This window comes from Chelonoidis abingdonii, chromosome 1 (genome assembly GCF_003597395.2).
Source record: "Chelonoidis abingdonii isolate Lonesome George chromosome 1, CheloAbing_2.0, whole genome shotgun sequence".
NCBI classification, from domain to species: Eukaryota; Metazoa; Chordata; order Testudines; family Testudinidae; genus Chelonoidis; species Chelonoidis abingdonii.
The window spans coordinates 346,825,525-346,835,823 of NC_133769.1; the positions used below are offsets into that span (position 1 = coordinate 346,825,525).

Consider the following 10,299-nt stretch of genomic DNA (forward strand, 5'->3'; position numbering starts at 1 on the left):
GTTTGTTTTTAAGTTTGTTTGCATACTCAAATTCCTATATTCAATATGTGCAGCTGCTTGCTCTGACTTTCTCGGTAGGTTCTGACACAACATATAATGAATCTCTGTAAAATACTTAAAGCCATACTCCAGGGCTCTTTCCCCAACTTGCACAGAGAGCAGCCTGAATCCCAAGCCTGGAATCTCTCTGTCATGCAGATGATACCATTGTCAATTCCTTCTGGAGCTAATAAATAAACTAAAAATAATAAATTAAAAGGGCATTTTAATGTGAGTGATAAATTCATGTTTGGGCTGAATTGTTTTTTAAAAGTGCAGGTAATGACAGTTGCGGGGCACCCAATAAATGTGTTTTATAGAGGTGGAGTGCTCAATAAGAGCATTATTAAGGTGGAGACTGAACTAAGGAAGGCACATTAACACCCGGGGATCCATGGCATGGCAAGACTCCAGCAACATACAGAAAAGGTTGGCTATGGCATGGTCAGCTCTCATTGACTTTTGGATAAACAGCAGCACCAGTGTGACCCAAACACTCAGGCTGGCACAGCATTTAGTGTATTAACTCTAATTTAATAGAGCTGTGAAAACTGCAACCTCAAGATGGGATCAAGCTTTAGGAAAAGTAAATCGTCTGCCATGTAATGAGAAAAGTATGGGGGACAGAAAAAAGATAAAATAAGTGAAAATTAGAGCAATGTGGGACTAACACATTTCTGAAGGGGAAGAGAAGGCTCAAAAGCCACAGATGTCTTAGGCTAACTAACGACAGGTTCTGAATTACTCTGCCTTATGGGAGAAAGAGAAGGACTATGCCTTGGAAAACCCCTCTGCAAATAGAAATGAACTAACAAAAGTTTCCAGAAGCCCGGAAATTAAATTCACTATGGATGCAATCCCAGTCCTGTTGAAGTTAATGGGAGTTGGCTTCAGTGGGAGAAAGAGTAGGCATATTACTCATGAAACCCTGAGGAAATGCAATCTAGCTGAGAAATTATCCTGGCCCTAGATCTTAAACTGAATCCCAAACTATTTTCAATACATATGACATTTTCCAACCCATCTGTTTCTTATTTATGTGCTGTTTTCTTAACCCATCTCAAAACAGGTCCAAAAAAAGTTCCTGTACTTCCTCTGTGTTCATTATTACTTACATACTATTATGATTCAAATTAATTTAACATAATACTAAATGCAATCTTAGGCCCGGTCTACACTACGGAGTTAGGTCGAATTTAGCTGCATTAGGTCGCTTTAAAAAAGACTGCGTCCACACAACCAACCCTGTTCCGTCAACCTAAAGGGCTCTTAAAATCAACTTCTGCCCGACGAGGAGAGTAGTGCTAAAATCAACTTTGCTGGGTCGAATTTGGGGTAGTGCAGATGCAAATTGACGGCATTGGCCTCTGGGAGCTATCTCAGAGTGCTCCATTGTGACCGCTCTGGATAGCACTTTGAATTCCCATGCACTAGCCAGGTACAAAGGAAAAGCCCCGGGAACTTTTGAATTTCATTTCCTGTTTGGTCAGCGTGGTGAACTCAATACAGGTGACCATGCAGTCCCCCAAGAATTGTACAGCGTAGAATGTTTCTACGCTCCCCCTATCATCTCCGTCCCTGAAGTTATCGCAGATTAGAAGATGAAAAAAAGCACATTCGCGATGACATGTTTTTTGAGCTCATGCAGTCCTCCTGCACTGATAGGGCACAGGTAAATGCGTGGAGGCATTCAGTGGCAGAGGCCAGGAAAGAATTAAGTGAGCACAAAGAGCGAGGCAGGACGCGATGCTGAGGCTAATGGGAGATCAAATGGACATGATGAAGCATCTGTTGGAGCTGCAGGAAAGGCAACAAGAGCACAGAGCCCCGCTGCATCCACTGTATAACCACTTACCCTCCTCCCCATGTTCCATAGCCTCCTCACCCAGACGTCCAAGAACGGAGTGGGTGGGGAGGCTCTGGGCACCCAGCCACTCCACTCCAGAGGATGGCCCAAGCAATAGAAGGCTGTCATTCAAACAGTTTGATTTTTAGTGTGGCTACAATAAGCAATGTGGCCTTGTCCTTCCTTCCTCCTCCATCCCACCAGGGCTACCTTGTCCGTTATCTCATTTTTTTAATTAATAAAGAAAGAATCCATAGTTTCAAAACAATAGTTACTTGATTTCAAAGGTGGGAGGGTGGTTGCTTACAGGGAATTAAAATCAATAAAGGGGGTGGGTTTGTATCAAGGAGAAACACACACAACTGTAACACTGTTGCCTGGCCAGTCACAAAACTGGTTTTCAAAGCCTCTCTGATGTGTAGCACACCCTGCTGTGCTCTTCTAATCGCCCTGGTGTCTGGCTACTCAAAATCGGATGCCAGACGATTTGCCTCAACCTCCCACCCCGCCATAAACGTCTCCCCCATACTCTCACAGATATTATGGAGCACACAGCAAGTAGCAATAACAATGGGAATGCTGGTTGTGCTGAGGTCTGACCAACAGCGCCAGCGAGCCTTTAAATGTCTAAAGGCACATTATACTACCATTCTGCACTTGCTCAGCCTATAGCTGAACTGTTCCTTACTACAGTCCAGGCTTCATGAACAGATTCTTCCGAGCAGGACAGCAGAGTTGCAGCGGAAGCGGTGGATGAGGACGGTTAGCAGTCCTACTGCACCATCTGCTGCCAGGAGTACCCAGGAGGACCAGAATGGATTCCTCGAGCTCATTGTTGGGGAGCAGGAGAGCAGAGTTGCAGCGGAAGCGGTGGAGCCATACACCATGCCCTGGAGGTTGCTAGGAGCTGCGCAGGGAAGACGTTCCCAGAACCCCTGAGCAAGCTCCACGTCTGATGAAGATGGTTAGCAGTCCTACTGCACTGTCTGCTGCGAAGGCAAGGAGCTGCTGCTGTGTAGCAATGCCAGCTGCTGCAAGTGCTTCTGTGTCGAATGCTTCGAGGTCCTGGTAGGGCAAGATACCTCGGCCAAGGCAGAAGAGCAAGAGCCTCAGAGCTGTTACACGTGTCAACCACAGAAGGGCTATGGGGTGTTACAGTGCTGACCAGACTGGAATGTACAGCTGCAAGACTTCTTCACCAGTGACAAAGGACAGGAATATGATGCACCTAAAATCTAAAAAGGCCTGCACATTTCCCAGAGTCACTTCCCTTGATAACAGAACATCAATGATTGCATTGGCTACTTGGATCACAGCAGCCCCCACAGTAGACTTGCCCACAACAGCAGTGGTGACAGTGAGCTGAGTGGGCTCCATGCATGCCATAGTATGGCATCTGCATGGGTAAGCCAGGAAAAAAGGTGCAAAATGATTGTCTGCCATTGCTTTCACAGAGGGAGGGGTGACTGATGACATGTACTCAAAACCACCCACAACAATGTTTTTGTCCCATCAGGCATTGGGAGCTTAACCCAGAATTCCAATGGGCAGTGGAGACTGTGGGAACTGTGGGATAGCTATCCACAGTGCACCACTCCATAAGTCGATGCTAGCCACGGTAGTGAGGACACAATGCGTTTAGTGTGGACATATGCAATCGACTGTATAAAATTGATTTCTATAAAATCGACCTAATTTCATAGTGTAGACATACCCTTAGTTCTCAAAACTTTGATGGTGTTACTTTGACATAAATCAGAAAACAAGCAGCAGCAAGAAGTATGCATTTCAGAGAAAATGCATTTCACTTTCACATCCCATGTAGTGCCTCCTTAGCTACTTTAAATGGAGCTCTCCTGCATGCCATTACATCACAGTGGAAAGTGAGTCACAATACTAAACAGCACTTGCAGTGCTCTGCAAACAAATGTGTCACTATAAACCCACAAATACAAATTTGAACACTGCTTTAAAAACTTTGGACCAAATTTATCTCCAATGTCTCTCTACTGATTTCAGTTACCTTGCACTCCGAATGAGTTTGGTTAATCTTCCCTTATATGAAATAAACAAACAAGGTTCCCGTCTCTTGTTAATGTCATTGTGCTAACCCAAACACAGTGTGCTTTTTTATCTTATCTACACAAAGGGTGCAGGACAATGAGCTTTTACTACCTCACGGCACACAGTCTGTTTCGGGAGACAGCTGAATCCCTTTTCTGATGCGAAAGTACAATCAATATAGCAAGCAAAGTAACAGGTGCAGCAAGCAGCAGCTATCCCTGGCAACAGCAAATAGGAATCAAACACCTAGAGACACCCCAAAGGGAACTGGAGGCTGCTGTTGACAATTATGATGTGGCTCCTTTCCTGGGACCTCACGAAGCATGAAGACTAATAAGACAGAAATAGAATGGCATTCATTAATACCGACTTCCCAGCAACACTTCAGGAGTTCTGTCAAGTATAAATGAGCTCATTTAAGAGTCATTGGGAGTAGTGTAACTCTTTTCCCAATTAACAAAGATGGATCAAAATTTGGGTGCCTAGAGTTGGGCTTCAAAATCTGCATTTAACCCTCCTAATGAGAAGTGGCTGGCTCTGCAGAGATGCTGAGCATTCACAGTTAATGGGACCTGCAAGCATTCGGCATCCTTGAAAATCAGGCCAATTTAGGGGCCTAAATATGGATACAGGAGCCTAAAGTTAGGCACCCTGATTTGGCCACATTTTCTAATGTTTAGAGCACCTGATGTTTAGGTAGCTTGCACAGACTCCCCAGAGCGATATATTTAAAGTAGGGCTGTCGACTAATCACGGTTAACTCACGCAATTAACTCAAAAAAACTAATCGCGATTTAAAAAATTAATCGCGATTAATCATAGTTTTAAATCGCACTGTTAATAGAATACCACCTGAAATTTATTAAATATTTTGGATGTTTTTCTACATTTTCATATACAATGTATTCTGTGTTGTAATTGAAATCAAAGTATATATTATTTTTTATTCTAAATATTTGCAGTGTAAAAGTTATAAACAAAAGAAACAGTATTTTTCAATTCACCTCACACAAGTACTGTAGTGTAATCTCTGTCGTGAAAGTGCAATTTACAAATATAGAATTTTTTTGTTACATAACTTCACTCAAAACCAAAACAATGTAAAACTTCAGAGCTTACAAGTCCACTTAGTCCTACTTCTTGTTCAGCCAATCGTTAAGACAAACAAGTTTGTTTACATTTACAGGAGATAATGCTGCCCTCTTCTTATTTACAATGTCACCAGAAAATGAGAACAGATATTTGCATGGCACTTTTGTAGCCAGCATTGCAAGGTATTTACGTATCAGATACGCTAAATATTTGTACGCCCCTTCATGCTTCGGCCAGCATTCCAGAGGACATGCTTCCATGTTGATGATACCCGTTAAAAAAAAAAAAAAAAAAGCATTAATTAAAATTTATTATTGAACTCTTTAGGGGAGAACTGTATGTCCTCTGCTATGTTTTACCCACATTCTGCCATATTTCATGTTATAGCAGTCTTGGATGATGACTCAGCACATGCTGTTCATTTTAAGAACACTTTTACCACAGATTTCACAAAATGCAAAGGGGAGAGGGATAGCTCAGTGGTTTGAGCACTGGCCTGCTAAACCCACGGTTGTGAGTTTAATCCTTGAGGGGGCTACTTAGGGATCTGGGGCAAAATCAGTACTTGGTCCTGCTAGTGAAGGCAAGGGGCTGGACTCAATGACCTTTCAAGGTCCCTGCCAGCTCTACAAGATAGGTATAAAAAAGGTACCAATGTGAGATTTCTAAAGATAGCTACAGCGCTTAACCCAAGGTTTAAGAATCTGAAGTGCTTTCCAAAATCTGAGTGGCATGAGGTGTGGAGCATGCTCTCAGAAGTCTTAAAAAAGCAGCGCTATTATGTGGAAACTACAGAACCTAAACCACCAATAAAGAAAATTGCTTTGGATTGTTATTGAACAGAACCCATCATCAGCAGGGACATATGAATCTTCAGTTCATTTGATACGTAAATATCTTGCAGCAGCATCTACAGCAGTGCAATGAGAACACCTGTTCTCACTTTCAGGTTACATTATAAACAAGAAGCAGGCAGCATTAGATCCTGCAAATGTATGCAAATTTGTTTGTCTGAGTGATTGGCTGAACAAGCAGGACTGAGTGGACTTTCAAACTCTAAAATTTTACATTGTTTTATTTTTTAAAGCAGTATTTTTGTGCATAATTCTACACTTGTAAGTTCAACTTTCATGATAAAGAGATTGTACTACAGTACTTGTATTAGGTGATCTGAAAAAAATACCATTTCTTTTGTTTTCTACAGTGCAAATATTTGTAATAAAAATAAATATGAAGTGAGCACTGTCCACTTTGTATCCTTTGTTACTGAAATCAATATATTTGAAAATGTAGAAAATATCCAAAAATATTTAAATAAATGGTATTTGATTATAGTTTAACAGTGCGATTAATCGTGATTGATTTTTTTAATCACTTGACTGCCCTAATTTAAAGTAAACATCTCAAAAAATCATGGGTAATGCTACATAAACCACTATAGAAAGCATGGTAATAAGGCCATATATCCATCTTTGGGATAGCACCTATTGCCAAAACAACGAAGCCCTTTGGGCAAAAATTAAAAACTAAATGACTTCAGGTGTTCACCATGGGTAGCATTAAGGGATCTGCTGCTACATGCCAGAGAATATCACTGCCCAATTGTTAGGAATAAAACTAAATAAAGAGAAAGCAAAGAACAAAAGTTCGCCAAATCAAAGGAAAGGAAAACAAAATAAATACAGACTATTGCTATTAGCTCTGCAACTGGATCTTAGGATCAGACTGTGACACCCTTACTCATGCTAAACGGCCCCATGGCCTTCAGCAGGTCTCCAGGAAGAATCAGTGGGATTACTGGTAGAGCAAGATACTATTCTACTTACTATGCTACTTGAGTAAAGGTGGCAAAATCTGTCCCTTACTTAATGTCCATGAGATGAAACAGAATCCAACTCACTTTCTAATAGCTTTGTTGACTGTGCAGTGCTAATAGGAGCAAAAAGGAGTCATTAAAATCAGCAGACATGACTCGGAATTTACACTGGGGAGAAATACGTGGAGTATGTTTACTTAGACGTTTCAGAGGATAACACTTTAATGTTGCCACTATTTGTAAATCAGATAATTGGCAACATTTACTGGGTATAGAAAGCCAGGAGGTTTTTTTTAAAGCAAATACTTTTCTCAACAATGCCATATTTGGATACCAGTGAAAGTAAACATACTCTCTAAAAATAAATTGACAAGTGCTATAATAAATGGTTTTGAGTCAACAAGAGAAGTTGGGGGTGGGGAGAAGGGAAGAGGAAATATAGGCTGCTGCATTGGACCCAGTTTTCAAGAAGAAAATATATCTGTACATACTTTATGAAGCCACAGTGGAATGTGTCCTGAATCGCTCTGTAATAACTGCTTTTGCTGCACAGCCGCCCAGCAGTAGGAGTCCACATATGCAGCCTGGCGCCAGGAGAATGAGCTGGGAGCAAAACAGCTTATCTGGGTACCTAAAAAGCAAAGCAAAATGTATCAGAGTCAAAATTTAACACTTAATTAACATTTCAGTTTTTTCAATATTAAATCCATTCTGTAAGAAAAAATAAATCAGGATTCTCAAATTAACTATTTAATCTAACTGTTCCTATTTCACCTTCTGGGATAACAATATTGGTCCTCCAGACTTTTCTGAATGGTACTCTACCCCTCTCCACCAGCCCAACCATGAGCCTCTGTGCTGTGCTCAAGCAGGCCACCTCATTCAGGGCTCGTGTACACTACCGCTTAGGTCAATGTAACTCCTGTCACTCACAGGTGTGAAAAAGCCACCGCTCTGAGCGACACAAGTTATATCAACCGATCCGCTGTCCACACTGGTGCTATGTCAGTCAGAGACACTCTTCTGCTGATGTAGCGTCTGCCTCTTGCTTAGGTGGGGTAATTATGCGGATGGGAGAGTGCTCTCGTGTCAGCATAGCATGTCTGGGGAAGACATGCTACAACGGCGCAGCTGCACCGATGCAGCTGTGCCGATGTAGCACGCTCGTGTAGACTAACCTTTAGTTTGAGCATCAGTGAAACCCAAGATCCACTGCAGGTTACAACATATCCAGCTGAATGGGAAGTAGCAAGTGCAGTCTGTAAGAACTAAGCAGGCATGATTCCTATCTCAGGCATACACACACAGGCTCACTCTGATTGAGTTAACATCTAAAGTTAGAAGTTAACTATGGAGGCACAGGCAGCAGAAGTTTGGGCTAGAAACCTGAGTATGCACCTAGGGTTTTGGACAGGCTCGCACAGACCCTCCTGCTACCTGTGCCACAAGAGCTAGACTTCTAATTTTATTCATTAGCCCAATCAGAGCTAGCGCATGTATGTTTACCTAAGTTGGCAATCACACCTCCCACCTTGAATGTAGCCAGACCCAGAGTCATAGGGCCAAATTCAGACTTGGCCCAGCTCTAATGACTCACTAAACTTTCCCGCAGCGGGCTGCACCTAGTAAGGATGGGATTATTTGGTAAGCCACATTGCTGGCACCCTTAATATAAAGCCAGAACAAGATGAGGACACTAGTTTGCTTATTTTTGCACAATTTTCCAAAAAGGAAAAATAATTTCCTGTGCCCTATTAGAAAATAGTAGTATTGGGCCTCCCCAGATTCTAAGATAACTCTGGCTAAATCCTCTAAAATTATACAAATTGGAGAATGATTTCTCGTAAGTCCAGGAGGATGGCTTCTGCAGGACTGAGCCTTTCATACTCTCCTGCACACAGAAGCATTCCACAACTCTGTTGAAGGGAACATCACCACAAGAAATAAGGTGGATGGGAAAACAGGTGCCCTGTACAAGAACTATGAATTCATGGCAGGTTTTGCCAAGTGGCCCCTAATATTTGTTCAACATTTATATATTTGTACATTTTTCTTATTTTGGCTTGCTCATTTATACACTCTTTAAGGAGGAACTTTTTTTAAAATTAAGTTGACTGACTTGTAAAAATGAGGCAGAATAAGTTAATCTTTGAAAGCTGCATAGACTATTTTAAAAAAGGAATCACTGCCATTATTTCTGCTGGGATATTACCCAACCCTCCCAAAATAGTGCTGATGCTGCCCCTGCATTGCCTTAAGGAAATCAACAAAATATTTGCAAGATTGCTTCCTGGACTTTGTATCCACATGCCAGCGTAGTTCTTGTAAAAGAAGAAGAGCCCCTTTCATAACAAGAACTAAATTCATTAAAATTATAACTATGCCACCTTGTGAACCAAAGATAGTTAGGGGCTCTAAGCACAATATGAACAAAAGGCTTAATTGTGAGTCACTGTTCTCATTATTTATAAGACTGCAGTGACATGACAACATGCTCTGACCAGTCGCAAGGCTCCCTCATGAAAACAGTCACTTATTTATCAGATTTACAGAAAGCTTAAATGGATTTAACAGAGTTGGCACAACCCTCAACAGTTATGCTCTACCAAAACTCCAGGGTGGCTTGTACTTTACAGGCATTTCCCCTGCTATCCGTGGAGGGCCCAGAAATACAGTGCTGGCCAGTGTGGCAATTTGCATGCGCTTCATCGTCTGGCTATCCAACAGAACAAATGAGCTCTATGTTCTGCTCTCATTATTTATCAAGACTCCTGGTGCTGTCAATGGGGGGTTCTGTGTGTGAAACAACAGCAGAATATGACCCTTTCAAACATTTAAGAGGTGAATAACTAGAATAGTCCTGAGCCATGTTTGCCTTTGTAATGCCAGTGTCATCAGTGAGAGTAATTGAACGTAATTCAAATGCAGTAGAACTTCATTAATTTGAATTAACAAATGGGAAACCCATTGCAAATTGCTATGTTTTTGTGAATTAGTGAGTAAGGGAAAGTGCTGTGTGCCTCCTATGAGGTACTGGCTATTTCGATTTTCACTACAGTCAAAGAGAGTTAAGGGAGTTCAGCATTTTGCAGAATCAGGCCATAATAAGAAAACAAAGAGAAAAAATACATGGATCAGAAAATGTATTTTCCCATTTATTTGTGGTTTAATTTTAGTGATTGATAATACTTCATAATATGTTAGTGCAAATTCTCCACACTGTTACACCAATTTTATGCCAGTGTAATTCCACTGATCTCAATGGTATAGTGAAGGCCCTTTATTTATTTAGTTCCAACAGTGCACCAGGTACTGTCACAGAAAAGTATGAAGACAGAGGGTACGTCTACACTGCACGATTATTTCGAAGTAGTTTAAACCGATATTAGAAAACCGATGTTATAAAATCGGTTTTGCGCGTCCACAATGCGATCACAAAATC

The 10,299-nt window shown here is 41.5% G+C and overlaps 1 protein-coding gene across 1 annotated transcript in view; it reads right to left on the bottom strand.

The window, feature by feature from the left end:
* Window positions 1-10,299, bottom strand: part of PANX1 (pannexin 1) — a 48,020-nt gene that overhangs the window by 19,796 nt on the left and 17,925 nt on the right. The window contains exon 2 of the mRNA XM_075062768.1: window positions 7,349-7,488. Coding sequence (XP_074918869.1) covers window positions 7,349-7,488 — 140 coding nt within the window. The remainder of the gene's footprint in view (window positions 1-7,348; window positions 7,489-10,299) is intronic.